The following is a 22,674-nucleotide window of genomic DNA, read 5'->3' on the forward strand; positions in this document are numbered from 1 at the left end:
GAGCGGTAGTACCGCATCAAGGTGCGGTAGTACCATAGCGCCTTGCGGTAGTACCGCATCTAGCAGGTTGAGTAGGTGGGTAACGGTTGGATCTTGTCCCCCACTATATAAAGGGGGTCTTCTTCCTCAAGAAGACTACCTCTTCCCTCCCCAAGCTCCATTGTTGCTCAAAGCTTCATTTTCCCCAATCTCTCTCCCTAGCCAATCAAACTTGTTGATTTTCTAGGGATTGGTTGAGAAGGCCCCGATCTACACTTCCACCAAGAGAAATTTGATTCCCCCCACTAATCCCTTGCGGATCTTATTACTCTTGGGTGTTTGAGCACCCTAGACGGTTGAGGTCACCGCGGAGCCATATTCCATTGTGGTGAAACTTCGTGGTGTCGTTGGGAGCCTCCGATTAAGTTGTGGAGATTGCCCCAACCTTATTTGTAAAGGTTCGGTCGCCACCTCCAAGGGCACCAATAGTGGAATCACGGTGTGAGGAGAATACGGTGGCCCTAGTGGCTTCCTGGGGAGCATTGTGCCTCCACGCCGCTTCAACGGAGACGTACTTTCTCTCGAAGGGAAGGAACTTCGGTAACACATCCTCGTCTCCATCGGCTCCACTTTTGGTTATCTCTTATCTTTACTTGTGCAAGCTTATATTGTGTTATATCCCTTGCTTGCTTGTGTGCTAGTTGTTGTTGCATCATATAGGTTGCTCACCTAGTTGCATATCTAGACAACCTATTTTGATGCTAACTTTAATTTGGTAAAGAAAAGCTAAAAATTGTTAGTTGCCTATTCACCCCCCTCTAGTCAACCATATCGATCCTTTCACTCTCGAGCCATGGCTGGCACGCCATAGCCGGCGCAAAGTCCGACGCTGCCACAGCCTGGCAGCACTGCCACAACTACCTTATTACTCGGGAACAGGGCAGCGGAGCACGATGGCGCAAGGAGTCGCGGCTACAATTGCAAGCAGCAGCGGGCGGCGGCACAAGCAGCGCCCGCAAGGACCAGGAGCAGTGGTGGGCGGCGGCGCAAGCAGCAAGAAGCAGCACAACGGGCGGCAACAAGCAGCAGCGCATCCATGGTGCAAACAACAGCAGCGATGGGCAACACAAGCAACAACAGCTGGCGGGCGGCGGCAACCAGCAGCAACACGACCGACCACAACTATGGCCGGCGCCGCCACGACCATAAGGACCCGATTGCTTTTTCATAAAAGAAATTTAGGGACCTGATTGCTTTTTATATAAAAGTTCAGGGACCCGATTGGTTTTAAAAGAAATTGGCCCCACCCGTCATAACCTGTCAACGGTCAACCTAACAGTCAAAGCTAACGGTCAATCTGACGAGTGGACCCGAGCTGTCATAATCATGTTTAAACTTAATCTTTTTTTAACATCAGTACAGACGCAAGCGCTCATACATACGCGCATACACTTACCCCTACCCCTATGAGCACCTCCGAAAGACTGAGCCGGCATGTCATCTTGAAAGTTACGAAGTCACCATAGGCGTCTCGTCGTCGACGGAAACATCTCCTCCCACCGAAAGCACATCGTCGGAAATCCTGAAATAAATCCAGGAATAATGCGAGCACCAGGATCTGAACCCTGGTGGGCTGAGAATACCACAGTCCCTCTAACCATCCAACCACGGGTTGGTTCGCATGTAGGGCTGCAAACAAGTAGAGCTCGAGCGAGTTGGAGTTGGCTCAGCTCAACTCATATGAAAATTCGAGCGAGCTCGAACTCAGTGAAGCTCATGATTGAGCTGTAGAACATGCCTCGTGCTCAGCTTGTAACGATCTCGAGTTGATCTCAAGCTAGTTTCGAGCAAAATGAGATGGTAAAAATTATAAATCTATGGATGAAAAAAAAAGATAAATATGCTAGGAACCTTTGCCAAAATATAGGATATTTAACACATAGTCAACCGCGTGCCATAATTAGGCCGAAATTTTCTCTGCACTTAATTAAGTTTCCATGTTCGTCGATAAATAAAATGGACAAAAATTATAGACAACATATATGGTAATAAATAATCTTATTTCCATTTAATATATGACGTGATCATTTAACATAATGATATTCCGTCGAGCTATCGAGTTAAAATCGAGCGAGCCAACATTGGCTCAAGATCGACTCGTTTCTTGGTTGAGCTACATAAAGTGTTCAAACTCAGCTCGTTTCTTTTCTAGTCAATTTCGAGTCGAGTCAAAAAATGAGTTGATCTCGAGCGGCTCACAAGTCTCGAGTTTTTCTTGCAGCCTTATTCGCATGTTTAAACTTAATCAATATAATCATCAGTGTGACATGGTAAGTTTTTGAAACAGCGAACCAAAATTATGGTAGATTTTTGAGAAATTTTAAAAAAGATAGTTTTCCGTAACAATACCCGTAATGTGGTAATTTTTTTGTTATTTACTCGATCCAAAGGCACGCACTACCCTAGTCGATAGCTCTGTCGCCCCAACAACCGAAGCCAACACCCTTGCGCAGAGGCAAATTCAAAAGCAGCAAAGCGCCAAATGCCGCACAAAATGCGCTGATATAACGGTAAAAGAAACTATCCATGGGGCGAATAGTCCGGCTCTCACGACATGGGGAATCGCTCAAGCTCAAATTTTTCTTAACGGATTGTCAGTATAGTACTCCAGTCCGCCGTAAACAAGCGAGAGCTGTCGCATTACTTGGCATTTATCAAAGGAGAAGACGCAGACACCAAGCATCCCGATCCCGGCAACCATATGATAACACAATCAGCCAAAATGTGAGCCTATCCATAAATAAACTGAGAGCCGATCTCGCACGCAACGCAATTGGGTGTGGTCTTCAAGAAAAGAAGGAAAATTGCGCTCCATCTGGCATGACGCCTTTGGCGCTATCCCCTCAACCGGCCCCGCCCAGCAGCCTCACCTATCTATCTTCTATCCACTACGCTACAATGACGACTGTCTATGATGCGGGTGCGATCGCCGAGCAAGCCAAGTGTTTGACGAAATTCCTCGCCATGTATCCAGCTTGAAGCTTTTGCTCTATCATCTCGTTTTCTTTTCTTTTTTCGAGAGAGGGGGAGAAAAATAATCCCCTCATCTTCTCAGTCGGCCCCGCTCATCAGCCTCAGCCCTCAGCAGTTCACCCGGGATCAATACGCTCCGTGCCGTCGCTGTTACTGACGACTGAACCTATATGATGGAGCGCGGCCACCAACTGTTCGACCAAATTCCTCGCCCCAGAGCGCGCCATGGCTCCCCCCTTCCCCCTCCTCATACTCCTCCTCCTCGTCGCCGGCGCGGGAGCTGGCGCCGCGGCGCCGTCGAATGCGCACGCGTGCTCGTCGGCCGAGGCCAACACCTACGCGTTCTGCGACGCCTCGCTGCCGTTCCCCGTCCGCGCGCGCGCGCTCGTCTCCCTCCTCACCCTCGACGAGAAGATAGCGCAGCTCTCCAACACCGCGGCGGGCGTGCCGCGCCTCGGCGTCCCGCCCTACGAGTGGTGGTCCGAGTCGCTCCACGGCCTCGCCGACAACGGCCCGGGCATCAACTTCTCCTCGGGCCCCGTCGCCGCGGCCACCATCTTCCCCCAGGTCATCCTCTCCGCCGCCGCCTTCAACCGCTCGCTCTGGCGGGCGGTGGCCGAGGCCGTCGCCGTGGAGGCGCGCGCCATGCACAACGCCGGCCAGGCCGGGCTCACCTACTGGGCGCCCAACATCAACGTCTTCCGCGACCCGCGCTGGGGCCGCGGCCAGGAGACGCCCGGCGAGGACCCGGCCATGATCGCCGCCTACTCCGTCGAGTATGTCAAGGGCTTCCAGGGGGAGTACGGCGACGGCAGGGAGGGCAGGATGATGCTCTCCGCCTGCTGCAAGCACTACATCGCCTATGATTTGGAGAAATGGGGCAAGTTTGCGCGATACACCTTCAATGCCGAGGTTAAACGTTTGCTCCTATGAATGTTTTCGACTGTGTTTTATATTATTATTAAAGCTCATTTTCGGTTATTGCACTGTATCTAGCTTATTAAAACATACTGGCTGTTCACTTCATTAAGTATGTCATACCATAACAGCCTATGATTACAGTGCTGATTTTCGGGGACTTGACATCACACTAGCACACTACTTTGCCAGTTTAGTCTACGAACAAAAAAAACAATTCTGCATACAGTTTTTTTAAGGATCGTGTACAGGTTCTTTGGCACACTAAAAAGAAACTTCAGAGTGGGTGTATCATGTAGTATCAGTGATGCTTGAGAATCAAAATATCTGTGCCAAATGTGTGCAACGTGAAATCACAGAGTCGCTTCTTTTTTGAACAATATATATTCAATCAAAGAACAGATATATTAGCTTGGAATCTGGTGGAAAATTCTTTTAAACTTCTACTGCAACTTTAAATTTTGCATCCATTGTTGGTAGGTAAATGCGCAAGATTTCGAGGACACGTACGAGCCTCCTTTCAAGAGCTGCATCCAGGAGGGTCGTGCAAGTTGCTTGATGTGTTCATACAACCAGGTAAATGGTGTGCCAGCATGTGCGCGTAAAGATCTGCTGCAGAAGATTAGGGATGAATGGGGATTTAAAGGGTACTACTGCTGGCTCTCCTTTCAGCTGTTCTCTACTGCATGTGCCTTGAACTATTAGATATGTCAGGAATGACACTAATGTCATCATATTGGTGCTTATTTTTTGTCCGAAGGTACATCGTATCTGATTGTGACGCTGTGGCAATAATCCACGAAAACCAGACATACACGAGTTCAGGCGAAGATTCAGTAGCGATTGTTCTTAAGGCTGGTTAGTTTCCTGAAACCCTCTCTCTTGTGCTGAACATCGCATATGGGATTTTATTAGCATGTTGCTGTCTTTCTAGACTAGGACTTGCACTTCTCAGCTCAATAACACTATAAAAGTAAAAATTAGGAGATTAGGGACATAAAATTTAATTTTGGAGTCCAACAAATCTGAACTCCATTTCGAGGTTTCTACTTTCTGCTTTCAGCGTGACTGCTTAAAATATGAACTTGTACACCTTGCTGGAATTAGAATGATTAAGGTTAAACATCTTCTCAAAATAGATTTCTTTGACCACCTTGTATATATCATTCAACCAAGCAGAATTTCTTGCTGAATATGATTCCTGTTTTTCAAGGAATGGATGTCAACTGTGGGTCTTTCCTGATTCGGCATACAAAGTCGGCTATCGAGAAAGGAAAGATACAAGAAGAAGATATCAACCATGCTCTTTATAACCTGTTTTCTGTTCAGCTTCGCCTTGGACTTTTTGAGAAAACCAGTGAGAATCAATGGTTCACTCGACTAGGCCCCAGCAATGTTTGCACAAAAGAGCACAGGGAGCTCGCAGCAGAAGCTGTAAAGCAGGGAACCGTCTTGTTGAAGAACGATAACAGTTTTTTGCCTCTAAAGAGAAGTGAAGTTAGTCATATTGCTATAATTGGAGCGGCAGCAAACGATGCATACATAATGGGTGGAGATTACACAGGTCTAAATCACCGGACTCATTTAAACACCTCTTATTTTTCTATCCTACGTAAACTAATGCAAGCCTCACTTTGTTCAGGTGTTCCCTGTGATCCTATCACCTTCCTTAAAGGCATGCAAGCCTTTGTTCCGCAAACGACCGTTGCTGGCGGTTGCAAAAATGTATCATGTGACTCAACGGATGGATTTGGTGAAGCCATTGAAGTAGCTAAAAGAGCTGATATTGTTGTTGTGATTGCTGGGTTGAACCTGACTCAGGAGACCGAAGATCTTGATAGAGTGACCCTTCTCCTTCCAGGCAAGCAGCAGGATCTCGTAAATATCATTGCCGGTGTAACAAAGAAGCCTATTGTGTTGGTCATCACGGGCGGTGGTCCTGTCGATGTTTCTTTCGCGAAGCAAGATCCAAGAATTGCAAGTGTCCTGTGGATTGGATATCCAGGGGAAGTTGGCGGTCAAGTTCTCCCAGAAATTCTTTTCGGAGAGTACAATCCAGGTAAGTAAAACTTTGCAGTTTAATGCGGCGGTCAAGTAAGTAAAAAACTTGTACTGATGGCTAATCTGGTACACTCTGATGACAGGAGGAAAGTTGACTATGACTTGGTACCCCGAATCCTTCACTGCGGTTCCAATGACCGATATGAACATGAGAGCCGACCCTTCGCGCGGCTACCCTGGAAGAACATATCGGTTCTACACCGGAGATGTGGTATACGGTTTCGGTCACGGTCTGAGTTACACAAAGTACTCATACAACTTCTTGCAAGGTCCAAACAGAATCAGCCTGTCACAGTCACCAGTTCCAGGCCTCATCAGTAGGAAGCCTGCATACACACGGAGGGACGGACTGGACTACGTCCAGGTTGAAGACATCGCGTCATGTGAATCCCTAGTCTTCTCTGTCCACATCTCGGTCACCAACGAAGGTGCCATGGACGGGAGCCACGCCGTCCTGCTGTTCACGAGATCGAAGTTGAGAGTTCCGGGCTTCCCTCTGAAGCAGCTGGTTGGTTTCGAGCGCGTTTACACTGCCGCCGGCAGATCAACCAACGTGGAGATCAAGGTGGATCCCTGCAAGCACATGAGCGCGGCCAACACTGAAGGCAGAAGGGTGCTGCTCCTGGGATCCCATCATGTCATGGTAGGAGACGAAGTGCACGAGTTTGTCATCGAAGCATAACAATCTACAAGGTGTGTCACTTCTATAGCTGCTGTATTTGGCATAGTCGGATTTACACCTGTACAATTGTACCATAATCATGTTGTAAAGATTCATTGGATGCATGTACGGTTGAACCGATTTTGCAGTAAAAAAAACAGAAGCAGTAATTTTGACGCTGTTCCAGTTCTATTTTTGTTAGTTGAACACTGTTTTTTTTCGAATGTACGCAAATTGCGTATCATATTTTTATAAAGGACTGTGCTACACGATCCACACGATTAGTTTGTCATCGAAGCATAACAATCTACAAGGTGTGTCACTTCTATAGCTGCTGTATTTGGCATAGTCGGATTTACACCTGTACAATTGTACCATAATCATGTTGTAAAGATTCATTGGATGCATGTACGGTTGAACCGATTTTGCAGTAAAAAAAACAGAAGCAGTAATTTTGACGCTGTTCCAGTTCTATTTTTGTTAGTTGAACACTGTTTTTTTTCGAATGTACGCAAATTGCGTATCATATTTTTATAAAGGACTGTGCTACACGATCCACACGATTAGTTTGTCATCGAAGCATAACAATCTACAAGGTGTGTCACTTCTATAGCTGCTGTATTTGGCATAGTCGGATTTACACCTGTACAATTGTACCATAATCATGTTGTAAAGATTCATTGGATGCATGTACGGTTGAACCGATTTTGCAGTAAAAAAAACAGAAGCAGTAATTTTGACGCTGTTCCAGTTCTATTTTTGTTAGTTGAACACTGTTTTTTTTCGAATGTACGCAAATTGCGTATCATATTTTTATAAAGGACTGTGCTACACGATCCACACGATTAGTTTGTCATCGAAGCATAACAATCTACAAGGTGTGTCACTTCTATAGCTGCTGTATTTGGCATAGTCGGATTTACACCTGTACAATTGTACCATAATCATGTTGTAAAGATTCATTGGATGCATGTACGGTTGAACCGATTTTGCAGTAAAAAAAACAGAAGCAGTAATTTTGACGCTGTTCCAGTTCTATTTTTGTTAGTTGAACACTGTTTTTTTTCGAATGTACGCAAATTGCGTATCATATTTTTATAAAGGACTGTGCTACACGATCCACACGATTAGTTCCTACGTGGTCGTTATCATCCCACGCTCGCTTTCACTGATTTTTTTTCCTTCTCTCAAAAACCGTAGTAAATTGCTAGTGGTTTTTTCTGGTTTTTCGCTGCATAATATGAAAAGAAAAACCGTAGTAAATTGCTAGTGGTTTTTTCTGGTTTTTCGCTGCATAATATGAAAAGAAAATGAAAGTGCTTGAAAGAGGATTCAAACCCACGTCTATGTTATACCTATCAAGCCCAATAACCAACTAAGCCATCTTTTGTTGTTGTCTATTGTAGAATGACAATGTTATTTGAACCTTTCTTATTTCTGCCATATCAGAAGAAAAAATAAAGTATGGCTTGGTAACTTTGGCAATGACCAGCGTGATAACTATGGTCTGAGCAACATGATAACTATACCATGATAAGGCTGGTAACTACAGTACGAGAAGGTTAAAAGCATGGGGAAGTATGGTAATTTAACATAGAAATTACCGGTGAAATGTTTCAAAAACTTTTCCCCCTTGGATGAAAGACACCATGGTGTTTAAACGTAAGATATTAGTTATCAAGTCTACAATGATACATCATCATGTTATTTACACAGAAATTATCGGGTGTATGCTTTTAACAAAAAAATTCAGGTCAAAAGTTACAGTGGCGTTTGTATGGGAGTTATCAATTTTGTATGTTTCTACTACTATGTTATTTACACAGAAATTAGCGGGGCATCACCCTCCCTCCCCCCCCCTCGCCACGGTCGCCATATTTACCAGGATCAGGTACATAAGTTATCAAGTCTGCGATGTGTGAGTTATCATGTTATTTGCATAAGAGTTATCGTGGTATGGTTCAACAACTCCTCCCACCCCTACCCCCACCGACAAAGTTATCAGGACTGGGTACATAATTTATCATGTCTACGATGTGTGATTTATCATGTTATTTGCATAGAAGTTACCGTGGTATGTTTCAACGACTCCCCCCCCCCACCCCTACCCCCGCCGACAAAGTTACCAGGACTGGGTACATAATTTATCATGTCTACGATGTATGAGTTATCATGTTATTTGCATAGAAGTTACCAGGACAGTGATGCGTAAACTATCATCATATTTACACAGAAGTTATCGAGGGTATATTTCATCAAAACCCCTCCCTCCGGCGGAGGGAAAAGTTATCATGTTTGCGGTGCGTAAATTATCATGATATTCACACGGAAATTACCAGGGTATATTTCATCAACTTTTTCTGGTTTAAAAATTACCATCGTGTTTGCATGTAAGTTATCAGGTCCGCGGTGCATAAATTACCAGGCTATTCACATCGAAAATTACTGGTTGGTATATTTCAACAACTTCTTTCACCTTGGGCTAAAATTATCACGGTGTGTGTACGTAAATTATCAGGTTTGCGGCCCAAAAATTACCTTCTTTTATAGACGACCTACCACCTTCCCTTCGTCAACATCTCCTACCTCTCGGACTGAATATTCTTTAGAAGAATCATTGATCACATCACCAAAATCATCTGCGCTGTCATCCGAGTGTTGACGGAGATACCTACTTCCATCATAAAGTGGAACAACAACGATAAAATAGAGAAAACTCATGGAATTAAAAAGAGAAAATGTATATTTTATAAGAAATACAGTACTAAATATCATGATCAAATAGTTTAGCTTTATCCAACTTACCACGTACCTAGACAGTGTGGAGTGGTTAGTGTATTGAGGTCTTCCTTAGCTTCATGTCACAGGTGCTCAGTTCGAGTCCCCGCATGCAATTTTTGTTTGCCCAACCTGCTCTATTTTTAGATGGTTATTAATACCTGCGGAAAAAAGGAAAGTGTGGGTAATTAATTCAGCGCGAAAAAAGGAAAGTGCGGGCGGGAAGGTAATAATCAACGTGATTTCAGGGAGGAGCGAAGGGATTGTTTCAGCGGCACACGTAGGACTACAGTTAGTTTCCGCTAAAAAATCACGATCGTGTGATCCAGATCCAACGACGTGCAGATCGTTTGGATCTGTTAGCGAATTTCCAGTCGGTAGGAGAATAGCTTTTTCGTTTTATAAAAGGTAGAGAGAAATTTACAGAAAGTTTTGTAAGCCCAACGAGTAGGGCTACCAGCTAGGATCCACACACACACCCTCAAATACATGCTACTCTCTCATAAAGATTTGAAAACACCTAGCTCTGGCCGATCTTCAAGTTTGTATCTTAGAGAGAATGAGGTCAACAAATTGGGGGGATAGTTCGTTGCTGGGCCACATTCCTGGACACTCGCGCATTTCTTTGCTTCCACAAACTCCAAACAATGAGAATGACTAGCGAATCAAAGCTCTTTCTGCTTGTCTTCGGGACTTCCTTGCTAGATCTTAGCCACCATTCCTCCAGGTTGCCCTCTATGGAAAGGAGGCGATATGAACAACTCGTGAAGTGAAACATGTGTGTCATGCCTGTCTAGTGTAAACACACTGCATAAAGATGTGGTCAAGAGTGTCCTCTTCCTGGCAGCAAGTGAAGCACGGGGCAGTGGTGTCTTGTAATCCATGTCGGAATTGTCTATCAGAGGTCCAGACACGATACTGGAGAGCAAGCCATATGAATATTTTGCATTTGAGTGGCGCCCAACTCTTCCATATGCAATGAGCGGTGGGCAGGCGAACCATGCTTTTAACATCTTGTAGGTAGATTGCTCCGAGTACTGATCGAAGGCACTCCATCTCCAGGTTAAAATGTCGGGGGTGCTAATATTAAGAGAAATGATGCCAACAACGGACCATAGGTTTGAGAACTGTTGTGGTGTCAGACCTGCACCTACGCCTGTGATCCGGCTTTGGTTGTTGAGGGCCTCATGCTTGATGTAGTAGTAGTAATGTAAAAGTTGGGCCATCTAGGCCATTTTGCTCATAGTGTGTAGGGCCTAATTGTGCATTCGTTGGACTGCAAAATAGTCATGTGCTCATATTCAAAACGGAAAGTTCCATGTTAGCGGAAATGGAAAATTCCTTTTCCACGCCTGTTTCACCGAAAAACATCATTTTGTTTCCATTTTCGTTTCCACGTAAAAAATTTGTTTTGCAAATTTTCATTTCCACTTCCATTTTTCCTCTCTGTTTTCATTTTTCGCCGAAAAAGCAAAAAGTTTCCGCTTCAGTTTCATCCCTAGCACAAGGTGACGGGGCCTTGTAATCAATCTGTGTTGCCATGACAGGATAAACTCCTTAACTACGTCTAGCATTGGCTGGCACTGTGCCTTGGTGGGCTGAGAAATGCCAAGCTGCAATTCCAAATATTTGCATGGAAAATGTCCAATGCGGCATCCATGGATCTCGTCAATCTGGCCCGTGTCTGTAGTGTCCGACCTGATTGGGATGGTCGATGGTTTAGCATAGTTGACTCTCAGACCTGATGCTTCACCAAAGATCTCCAAAGCACTACTAACAAAGTTCAAATCATGGCTAGACGGACGCACAAAGAGGATTGCATCGTCTGCAAAGATAGAAACTTGTTGTAGCGGAGTGACGTCCGGAAGTGGGGAGATGACCCCCAAAGTTGCTGCTCTAAGAATGATGGATGTCAAGGATTCCATAGCAATGACGAAGAGAGGGGGGATAGAGGGTCCCCTTGTCTCAGTCCACGTGGATGCACAATTTCTATGCCACGGATGACATTCAAATCACTCTTGAAATAGCCGACGAGAGAAGGATGGAGATCCATCGCAACCATCTGGTACTGCTGCAACACCTAATAGAGAAAAGCGCATGAAAGGCAGTCGAAGCCTCGAAGGCCGTGATATATATCAAACTTGAGCATCACTCCCTTGCACTTCCTTGTATGCAAACGCTTATCCAGACCAAAAGAAAGTTGTCTTGCAGACATCACTTGGTAATGAATGATGATTGATTTACGAAGGCGAGCTTGCCTATACGTCGCAAGTTTTTTGCCACCAATTTTGGGAGCTATGTACCAAACTTATGCGTCTATCGTCACCAATGACATTCGCATCCGGCTTCTTGGGGATAAGCGTGATGAACCCTTAATTAAGCGATATGAATCCTCTACCATCACCAACGTAAAATTTTAGGAGGGCTGCCATGATATCATTTATCATTATCCCCAAGTCTTGTGATAGAATATCCCCATAAATTCATCTGGCCATGGGGCACGATCTGCTGGCATCTCCTTTATCACTTCCTAGACCTCCTGAAAGTGCGTTATGTCGACTAGAGGGGGGGTGAATATGCGATTTTTATGAAATTCTTCACTGAGGAATTTGCCGGTGAGGAAATTCCTTAGCGAAGAACTACTAGCAGCGGAATAAGTACTCAAAACTAAACATACCAGAATACAAGCATAGTCATCATGATGAAATGAAGACAGGCACAGAGTACAGGAAGCGTAAGCACAGGATAACACAGGATGAAGACAAACAGACTGAATAAATTGAACTGAGGGAATTGAGAAAGTCTTCAGTCAAAGTCTTCAAACACAGATATGAACAAGCACACATCTCAATTATGAGGAAATGAAAGAGTTGAGGAAATGGAACCAGTAAGCTTGGTGAAGACAATGATTTGGTAGACCAGTTCCAACTGCTGTCTCAGTTGTACGTCTGGTTGGAGCGGCTGAGTATTTAAACTCGAGGACACACAGTCCCGGACACCCAGTCCTGAACACGCAGCTCAGGACACCCAGTCCTCACCGTATTCTCCTTGAACTAAGGTCACACACACCTCGTCCAATCACTCGTGGTAAGTCTTCAGGCGACTTCCAAACCTTCACAAACTTGGTCACTCGGCGATCCACAATTCCTCTTGGATGCTCTAGACCATGACGCCTAACCGTCTGGAAGAAGCACAGTCTTCAAAGGTAACAAACGTCGGATCCACGCAGGATCAATCTCTTCAGTGATGCTCAATCACTTGGGGTTTGTAGGTGTTTGGGTTTTGGGTTTTTCCTCACTTGATGATTTTCGCTCAAAGTCCTCAAAGCATGGGTTGCTCTCAAATGGCAAGTGTCAGTTTCTCTCGGAGCAGCCAACCAGCTAGTGGTTGTAGGGGGCGGCTATTTATAGCCTAGGGAGCAGCCCGACATGATAAGACATAAATGCCCTTCAATGATATGACCATTAGGTGGATAGATATTTTGGGACAGCTGGCGCATAGCACAGCAACGGTCGGAATTTTGAGTAGCAAAATCCTCAGGGCTATCATGTTCCTCACTGTGTAGGCAATCCGCACTGGCGAATTCCTAACTCCTCAGTCAGAACAAATTCCTCAGAGACCAGAAGAGCTTCGTCTCTGTCACTGAAGAAATTGACTGAGCTGTATGAGATTTCCAATGGCTTCACTCGAAGGGATTGGTAGGTGTAGGATTTTGAGTTGAGCATCACGTGGAAATTTTCCTTAGTATTTCCTCGACCCCCTTTAACAGTACGTTGTTTCCTATAACTCAAGAAAGAGAAAATGAAACTACGAAAACAAAAGTCTTCGCGCTTCATGTTCCTCGAATGAATACTAAGTCTTCAAGGTCACACCATTTTCTTCACTTTCAAAGTCTTCAGGAAGTCTTCAGAAATCCAAAGTCTTCAGTCGAAGAACTTCATTTTTAGGGGTCGACTTTCTCTGTAAATATCAAACTCCTCATAGACTTATAGACCTGTGTACACTCACAAACGCATTAGTCCCTTAACCTATAGGTCTTCAATACACCAAAATCACTAAGGGGCGCTAGATGCACTTACAATCTCCCCCTTTTTGGTGATTGATGACAATATAGGTTAAGTTTTCAACGGGGATAAACATATGAAGTGTAAATACTGATATTGAGGAATTTGATTGCAAGATATAGAAGAACTCCCCCTGAAGATGTGCATAGTGAGGAATTTGCTTTTGAAGCAATGCACACTTGAAGAGTTGAATCATGGAGATATCCCCCTATATCTTGTAATTCATACACGCATTTGACATATAACAGTGAAGAATTTGAAATGCATGATGAAATATGGTGACTGATGTAATTCAGCATGCATGCAATAATATTTAACGAGGAATAAGCATGCAGAAAAACGCATCAAGAGTATCAGAGCACCATCGGGTTTAAGTTTACAACTCGATCCAATAAAAGCCTCAGAAGAACGAGAGTTGTAACTTAAAAAAAACACCCATATAGTAAGACCCGCTTGTAGACTAACTCAAAATTCTTCCCCTTTGTTATCAAATGACCAAAAGGACAGAATATGAGGACTAACGCCCCTGAAGAATATCAAGTTGATGAAGGAGCGCCAGCGTTGTTGGGGTCATTTGTTGTAGTAGGGCCTGCCGCAGTGTCGTCCAAATCTTCATTTTCATCAGTGTCGCGCGATGAAGAATATGAACTGTCCACTAGAGAAGGAACCTTAACCTTCTTGAATTTCTTCGGTGGAGGTGCAGACCAGTCAAAATCTTCATTGAGACCCTTCTTCAGATCGTCTTTACCATACAGATGTGACAGGATTGCCCAGGTGCGGCCGAAGACTTGATGGAGGTAGTAATGGTTTTTCTTCACTGCATTGTGTGTAGCAGTCATGTTGTGAAGAAGTGAACCAAACTGACGCTTAACCCATTTGTGATTTCGATCCACCTTCTGGTGAAGACTAAGCAGAAGTTCACGGTCAGCCATCACACGCGGAGCAGTGGCTTGAGAAGTGGACTTGGGTGCATTGGCAGAGTCATGTGTGGCAGAGTCGTCATTGGTGGAATAAGAGGCAGCCTTGCGAAATTAACCATCCAATGGACGAATGCCTTCATCAATAATAGCTGGTGCCTTGCCCTTTCCATCAACTGAGGAATAAGTCTGCTTGAGGACTTCAATTGGGGACAAGTAGCTGAGGTGATTCTGAAAATCAGCTTTGTAGTTGAGTGAAGACCTTGTCCTGAGGAATCTCATAATCCAAGGTGCATAAGGCTTCAGCTCAAATGGAGATAGTGCAACATTTGCCAGAGTCCTCATGAAGAAGTCGTGATAATTGACAGGAATGCCATGAACGATATTGAATACCAGATTCTTCATGATGCCAACAATTTCCTCATCAGATGAGTCGTGGCCTTTGATAGGACTGATTGTCCTCATAAGAATACGATAGACAGTTCTGGGCATGTAAAGCATTTCCTTCACGAGGAATTTGGTTCTTGGTGCTTGACCTGGCTTCAAAGGTTTCATCAGCACCTGCTTGTAATGATTTGTAAGCGCAGGTTCACTATAGATACAACGAGCTTCTTCAAGGGGAGGACTGAGTGGTAAGGCACGAAGCAATTCAGAGGCTGGTGCAGTGTAGTGAGTATTTTCAGACATCCAGTCCAGCACCCATGAATTCACATCATCAGAATCTCCTGTGATGTGCAACATTGCATAGAATTGAAGAATCAGTTCTTCATTCCAATCACAGATGTCAGAGCAAAAGTTTAACAGTCCAGCATCGTGAAGAACACTAAGGACTGGTGCGAAGCACGACATAGATTCCATGTCCACGTGAGGAATATGCTCATGATAGAAGATTTTCTCCTTGTTGAACAGCACTGAGGAATAGAAATTGGCTTGGCTAGCAGTCCAGAAATGCCTCTTCCTAACTGCGAGCAGAGTTATATGGGTTGTAATCTTCGAAGAATACGTGCTCGCCAAAGAAATCATCAGCCTTGAACTTTTGCTTGCATGAGAATGGATCCTTTGGCTTCGGCAGAGGAGTGTCAGTGAGTTGCATCACAACCTCAGAAATCTCAATCGCAGGTTCTTCAGACTGAGGAATTTCTGGTTCCTCTTCAGTGGCAGTCTGCATCTTCGGATGTTCAGCAGCAGTTTCTTCAGCACTAGTGGCTGGAATTTCCTCGTGCATAGATGAAGTGGGGTGAGTTTCTTCAGAGCCCATTTGAACAGTTGGTGCAGGCGACTGAGGTATTTGCTGCAGCGGTGTGAACATTGGGGAGTTTGGATGCTGACTTCCCCAGAATTCATCACTGATTACGGGTGTGGAGCAGCCAACGTCCACATCTTCATCTTCCATTTCTTCAACGCCAGCCTCTTCAGCTGTGAACTGAGGCATGGGAGAGGAGATGACAGGTGTTGAAGGGATCGCATCCACTTCAATTTCTTCATCCAACTGCTCAGACTTCGCAGCAGAAGGAGTTTCTTCATCAGATCCGCTGGGGATCACATATTCTTCATCAAAAGGAAGAAGGTCCTTTGATGGCCTGGTTGAGATGGGAACAACATCAATGGGATTAGCAAATGAACTTGTTAAGGCTTCATCTTCTTCGGAGCTGAGGAATCTGAAGCAGCTGATGCTTTCCTTTTCTTCACTGCAGCACGCTCTGCAGCCTTGGTCTTCTTCACATCTGATGCAGATGGAAGGATTGGAGTTGAAGTTGGCGCAGGAGCAGCTGAGGAATTTGGTTGATTTTCTTCAGGCACAACTGATGCAGTTGCCCTGATTTCTTCAGTTTCTTCAGGCGCACCACTAGTGGATGCCCTGGCAATTTCTTCAGCGGCTGGAATGCAGTCATCAGCCCTGGAACTCACATTTTCTTCAGCAGCCTGATTTTCATCAGCGGTGCTCGCATGTTCTTCAGTCGGCTCAGCGGATGCTTCAGCCTGAGGAACTTCCTGTTGCGTTGGGGCAGCAACATTGGAAGTGAAGTTATCCGCAAGTTTCACAAAACGAACCTTGGCTCCAAGCCAATCAGTGCGATACGTGTCAAAGTCATCACTGAGTTTCTTGATCTCAGTTTGAATAGTGACAAGTTCTTCAGTTGTCATAGAGATAATGTTTTTCTTTAGATAGCGCTCTTTCTTGTACTGCGCTTTCTTGGTCTGCCTGGCCTTCTCAAATTTCCATTTTTCTTCTTGAATGAAGTGGGTCAGCATGTGACTTTGGCCAGGAGTTAGCTTGAAATCAGGCATGGGAGTGTTGGGGTCCTTGTGCCAAACATCAATGTATTCAAGGATCAACTTGGGATCCAAAAGCAGTGGCACATCTGTTCCCTTGGCTCTAGCGGCCCTGACTTGCCTATCTCTGATGATTTCTGCAAGTTCATCATCATCAGCTTCGTCTTCTTCAGACGGCACTTGGAAAGTGACTTGCTTCTTTTGAGGACTTGGTCGAGGACCGCGTCCAGCAGTTGACTTTGTCTTCAGTAGTGAGGGGCCAGCTGAGGAACTTGGTGCAGCTGAGGAACTTGCTGAGACACCTGAGGCAATTGAGATGCCTGTAGTCCTTTGGCACGAGGCAAGATCCACAGGTGCTGAGGACTTTGTCGGAACAGCCGAGGACTTCGGAGGAGCTGAGGATTTAGAAGGAGTAGGAGCAGCATGAGGAATTGGCCGTGAGGGCTTTGAGGATTCTGGCCGTGAGGGCATTGCTGAGGAACTTGGCCTTGAGGGCATTGTTGGTGAAGCACTTGGCTTGCGCGCAGACTTCTTTGACATAGCCTTCTTTGGCTTGACAGCAGAGGCCTCAGCAGAGGCAGCAGCAGCAGCAGAGTCTTCATTGAATTTCCTCACTGCTTCTCTGGCTTGCTTAGCCAACTTGGCTTGATGCTTGGCCCATTCGTCAGGATAGTCCTCACCGCGCTTGAGGCTGGTGGGATCTGCTATTTGGCCAGGTGCCAATGGAGCTCTTGGGCATGGAGGATTGAGTGCGAATTTCTTCATGTACTTTGGAGTTACATACCTGCACTCCCTCCATTCTCTTGCCCATCTCCTTTCTATCCTCTGTATGCGCACCTTGCGCTGATTTTTGTCCTCCTTTCCAAACTTGGCCTCATCAGGAGTGCAGTAATCTTTGTATATGTCCTCAGGGATTTCAAAGGCAGTCATAACCTCAGGCTTCTTTTCTCCTTTCTGTGCCTTTTACCATCAGCCATTTTCTTCAGTTGGGGAATTTGAACAATCGAATTATCTAAAGAAGTATGCAATTTTTCTTCGAGTAACGCTGCAAATGAGTTAAGTTGATGAGAATCTAGTGATTCAGCAGCTGACATGAGTACCTGTGAACAGAGTATAGTTGCGAGGAATTTGGAGAAGGTCATATGCGTTCTCAGAAGGTTTTTCAAAAAGAACAAGTTTGAGGAATTTGACCAGATGAATCTTGAAGAATTTCACTAAGCGTTCTTTGTGTTAGGTTCCAGAGTTGTATAGATCGAAGATCCACACAATTGAGGAATCTTGAAGAAAATGATGCTTAGAGAAACGAATCAAGAACAGATGACTTGTGAGGTGTTTTAGTGTGTGAAGATATGAAGAAAAACACCTTTAAAGATTTTGTAGATAATCATTCGAATCAACGAGGGCAGTAAAAGTAACTTTTAATTACCCTGGATGAAGAACACGACGAATAGTGAAGAGGAGAGGTGAAGTTCGTCTGTGTAGATCTTCCACGCCCTAACTCGGCAGAGGAAGACGGCTACGGCGGCGGTAGAGTGAAGATTTCCGCGGTCGGCGCGAGTACGTCGGCGACGAGGTCGAGGCAGTGAAGCTCTTCCTCACCGACGGCGATGAAGTAGCGGCGCCGCTAGGGTTTGAGAAGCTCGAGCTGGAGAGGGAGGTCGAGCGGAGTAAAAGAAGTGAGGAAGGGAAGTGAGGAAGGGAAGGAGGGGTATTTATAGCCACGGTGAAAAACTGCTCGCCCGAAAAAATTGGACGAACGTGCCCCTGACCCTTCTCATTCGCATGACATGTGTCACCCACATAGTGAGAAGTGGAGATCGTGTTAGATCGTGGGTGAGTGGATAAGTATATCGTGGGATGCGGAACGGTTTGAGCGGCAAAGCCGAAAATTTAGATATGATAGGTTTTAAAGTTCCGTTCGCAATTTCTTCAGCTGACAATGACACGGTGAAGATTTTGAACGAGTTTCAAATAGAACGCACATGAAGAATTTTTGAATAGATTGGGTTGAGTATAGCATAGAGGGGAAGGGTCCGATCACATTCACTTAGCAGAAGAACCAACTTGAAGAATTAGCAATAAGTGAAGCAGCATAGTATCCTATTAAATTGCACTGTAGCCTTTAGGTTCACTTTTCTTCTCGCCAAAACCTGAATTTTGCTACTGTTTATTTGCAAAAGAAGTTCTGAAATTTCAATTTAACATTACTCATACCCATCCTAAATATAAAAACATTACTCTCTATCCCTCATACATTAGCTGACAACCACTTGAACAAGTACCTGTAAAACAGAATATTTTCAGTTCTCAGAAGTACAACAAACATGTAGAGGCAATTGAAATATATCAACTCGAATTTGCAGCACCCTTGAATATTGACAGGCTGCGTGAGGGTCAGTATCTACCAATGTAAGGCCAGGTTCCCAACCACCCAGGTAAGAAATCTAGCATACCGTACAAATTCATTCAACATTCACCTTAAGCACAATGTAAAAATGTGAAAATCTAAGCTTAGCAAGGTTAGTGTACTATAGGTGTATGCAGTGCCTTCATAGATGAGACAAAGAGCTACAAATGCACCATGCATTGAAAAAAGAAAACCTGACCGCAAGCAGGTACCGCTAGTATTCAGTTCTGAACCTTGAGAAAGTTTTGAACCCTTCCTTATAGAGAATGTCAACAAAATGCAGATCAAAAGTGAAAAACCATATTTTTATTAGACCGATTCAAGTTTAGCAAGATCAGGCCACTGCAGTGTTTAATTTTCGATCTAATCAATGATATGATCGGCCTCCATGGCAGTGGCTTTCTAACTCAAAAGCTAACAAAACAGTATACTCTTTATTAACAATTCAGTGACATTGCACATTCAAATCACATTTAATTGCATTGGGCTGAGATGATTCATGCTTCTTCTTGGGGTGTTATTCGTCGATGCTTGCAGTGTGCAGCTTGTTTTTCACATTTTATTGTGTTTTACCCTTTTTGATTTCCTTCTTTCTACAACAGAACAAAGTAGATTCACAATGATGGGATGACCATCCTAATACAGCAGAAGCTTTCCTGCACCATTCTAAGTTAAATGGCCGAATATATTATTTTTACCAAAGCGTAAAACAACAGAAATCATGTACCTCTGAAGATGTGGGCATGTCAGCAACCTCATTATCCCGATTGATAGGTATAAAAAAATCAGATATATTTTCGCATGAAAAAAAGGAATCAGATGGACTTGAAGTGTTCTCCTGAAACAAAAATAACAAGTGTTCAGTAATAACCAGTACTGACTAATTATGTACAAGAGAAGGAGAATTGTACTGATAAGTATCTAGAAGGTAAACGTAACCCTGGGGAATAAATGCAGCTTGTCTCTATCTTGTGTTTTCATTTGCTTTCTTCAATCGGCTGTCTGGCTTCTCTCATCATTTCTTTTCTAGCTTCTCTTAGTCACTTGAGTGAAGGTAAAGATTTACCTTGGCGGCTGCAATCTGATGATAGAACTTTTTTATTTCTGAATCAAATAACCTCAGATGAAAACTATAACACAACCTTAAGTAAAAAAGAAGTTCATTAGATTCATGTAGAATAAATTAGGCTTGAGATCACCTCATGCCACACCCGGCTACGACATAAACAGAAACAACACTGAAAATCAGTAATTTCTCAGCTCCTCCTCATGCATTATAGTAGCTAGTGGACAACATACAAAGTGGATTAAAGAACACAAAACTGTTTCCCAACAAATATGTGTTGAAGTATTGTAGAAATTAGACTCCAAGGGCTCAAACACAAAACTGGATTCTGCCCCAGAGTTTTATTCTATCAGGTTAGCACTTGAGGCAGACACTTTCCATTCCGTGAAAATCAAATGGACATTATGAATTCGAAAACAATGATTCGCTTGAACCCAAAAGAAAACAAACTAACGACATAATAAAGTAGTAACCTACTCCAAAAGGAAACAAGACCATTAGTAAAAGCAATAAATGCCTACTCTTCTTGCCATTTGCAATAACAGGCTGCAGGTTACTTTTCAGAATACTATCACGCAAATCAGATTCTGATTAACCTCCTTTAAATTTCTTTGAGCTAAGTTGGCTAATTGTTTTCCCTAAGACGAGCTCGTGCAACGAAGTCCAACTAAATCGGATCATTTCACAACTGCAGGTAGATCAATCATACAATCACCGTAACTTATCCTATTCTGAGTTTCTGACACACCGTATCAAAGAATTGGGTCAAAGAGTTATACATACAAGAAAGGAACAAGTAAGATTCCTCCTAAAGTCACGAGAACAAAAATAACCATAACCTTTTGAGGCACCTGGGGGTCCTCTCATCCTCTGCCTGGTTAATATGGGCGAGATCTGGATGTTGGGGCGACTAGTGGCACTCAGGTAGGGAAATTGCAATCGAGATGCTCAATGCTGCCCAGGACACCGGACATGGTGCAGGCCAAACACCATGCTACGAGCCTACGAAGCCTCCCGCAAGGCCTGGCCATCGACCGAAGAAGCCTCCACCAGTCGCGAAGCCCCCCGCGTCCCTGCTGGCCTCAACGCTGCCGCCGACCAATGGGCGCACCCCCCGCAACACACAACGAGATCACATCTTAAAAAGAATTAGAAAATCATGCATACAAGAATTAGATAGTAAAAATCCCTCATATCCCACCCCGTAACTAAGAAATTCATGGCAAAAAGTAAATTGGTCTAAGGTAAGCACGCATCAAATTTCAAATCCCAATCTTCTTTATCCCGAGGGAAAGCTGCAACAATGTACTCACAGTCACAGATCCATTGTCTCCTGCAAATCCTCGGTGGCATGGAACCACCGAACCCTTGTCTCCGTCAGCCGTGATGAGAGGCCATGCACAACGCGGTTAAGAGAACAATCCCCGGCCAACTTGCCAAGCCATCCACAGCCCCAATGACGCCGAGGTCACCAGCCACGATATCCGCCGCAGCGCCGCCCGACCCCAAAGCCTGCCGCAGCTCACCGCGGCGCCGAGCACCACGGCCCCGCCTGCCCATTGACCACCACACCCTCAAGTAGCCGCCTCTCATCGCACAGTATTTGCCGTTGAAGTTCAACCTCTCGCATCGCAGTGATTATAGGAGAACAGGAAAGTGGGCTGAGTAGTAGTAATCCCCACGACTAGCTAAAAATATTGCGTGCCCTTTTTCTTTTCAGAGGTCGTGCACGTTTTCTAAAAAAAGAAGTAATCGGGCATGTGAAGTGGTAACCTAAAATTACCTCAGGGAGTGAGAAAAATTACAGAGGGGAGTCAAATCTGAGAAATATTGTTCTAGCTGGCTCGGTCGGATGGCTGGGGTGAAGAATTACTTATTCTTCACCCTGGGTTATTAATAGAATTTCTATATATATATATATATATAGCCAATGAAGAAAAACAACGGAAACAGTGAAGACAATGCAAAGTTGAAGAATATGATCAATTGAGGAATTTTAACTTTTGGTGGTGGCGTGACCCACCGTATAAGAATGATGATTTCAGACACCGTGTACAATTATCGTAGGGTTCTGAGAATCAAATTCTTCGTTAATTTCTTCACACTAAGAGTGTTATTCTTCATTGATTGAAGAAAAACGTTTCTTCATGTATTGCACATCTAAGTCATCAATTTTGCATAAGTGTTAGGATGAGTGTCCTTTTCAAAGAACATTTGAAGATTCTAGGATATTTAGCTCACACCGCAACTTGCTAAATCTTTTCTCATCCAAGGGCTTTGTGAAGATATCGACTAGCTGTTCTTCAGTCTTCACATGCTCAATAGAAATGTCGCCCTTCAACACATGATCATGAAGAAAATGATGACGAATCTGAATGTGCTTTGTCTTCGAGTGCTGAACTGGGTTGTGAGCAATCTTGATGTCACTCTCATTGTCACAGAAGAGAGGCACATTCTTCATGTTGACGCCGTAGTCCTTGAGAGTTTGCTTCATCCATAGCAATTGAGCATAGCAA

At 44.3% G+C, this 22,674-nt stretch overlaps 1 protein-coding gene and 1 long non-coding RNA gene across 3 annotated transcripts; one reads left to right on the forward strand and one right to left on the reverse strand.

Annotated features, from left to right (window-relative positions):
* Nucleotides 1–3,189: 3,189 nt before the first annotated feature.
* Nucleotides 3,190–7,126, forward strand: LOC125539052 (probable beta-D-xylosidase 6). The gene is made up of 7 exons (XM_048702414.1): nt 3,190–3,924; nt 4,411–4,577; nt 4,691–4,788; nt 5,144–5,494; nt 5,573–5,989; nt 6,075–6,655; nt 6,938–7,126. Exons 1-7 carry the CDS (start codon nt 3,238–3,240, stop codon nt 6,953–6,955), a joined length of 2,319 nt encoding a protein of 772 aa, XP_048558371.1. The 5' UTR covers nt 3,190–3,237; the 3' UTR covers nt 6,956–7,126.
* Nucleotides 7,127–18,764: 11,638 nt separating this feature from the next.
* LOC125539053 lies at nt 18,765–21,848 on the reverse strand. 2 transcript variants are annotated; one of them, XR_007296652.1, is made up of 3 exons: nt 20,032–21,848; nt 19,820–19,930; nt 18,765–18,967 (listed from the first exon to the last, which is right to left on the reverse strand). It is a non-coding gene; the product is annotated as an uncharacterized LOC125539053 (long non-coding RNA). The 2 variants fall into 2 exon arrangements; XR_007296651.1 differs by having other exon boundaries at nt 19,820–21,848.
* Nucleotides 21,849–22,674: the final 826 nt, after the last annotated feature.

Source organism: Triticum urartu, chromosome 2, assembly GCF_003073215.2.
Source record: "Triticum urartu cultivar G1812 chromosome 2, Tu2.1, whole genome shotgun sequence".
NCBI lineage: Eukaryota > Viridiplantae > Streptophyta > Magnoliopsida > Poales > Poaceae > Triticum > Triticum urartu.

What these genes read in the sequence shown, in the direction of transcription:
- LOC125539052 (XM_048702414.1), top strand. Translation starts at nt 3,238, where the DNA reads ATGGCTCCCCCCTTCCCCCTCCTCATACTCCTCCTCCTCGTCGCCGGC. An exon ending in GATACACCTTCAATGCCGAG is followed by an intron (nt 3,925 to 4,410) that starts GTTAAACGTTTG and finishes CATTGTTGGTAG; the next exon opens with GTAAATGCGCAAGATTTCGA. An exon ending in GATGAATGGGGATTTAAAGG is followed by an intron (nt 4,578 to 4,690) that starts GTACTACTGCTG and finishes TTTTGTCCGAAG; the next exon opens with GTACATCGTATCTGATTGTG.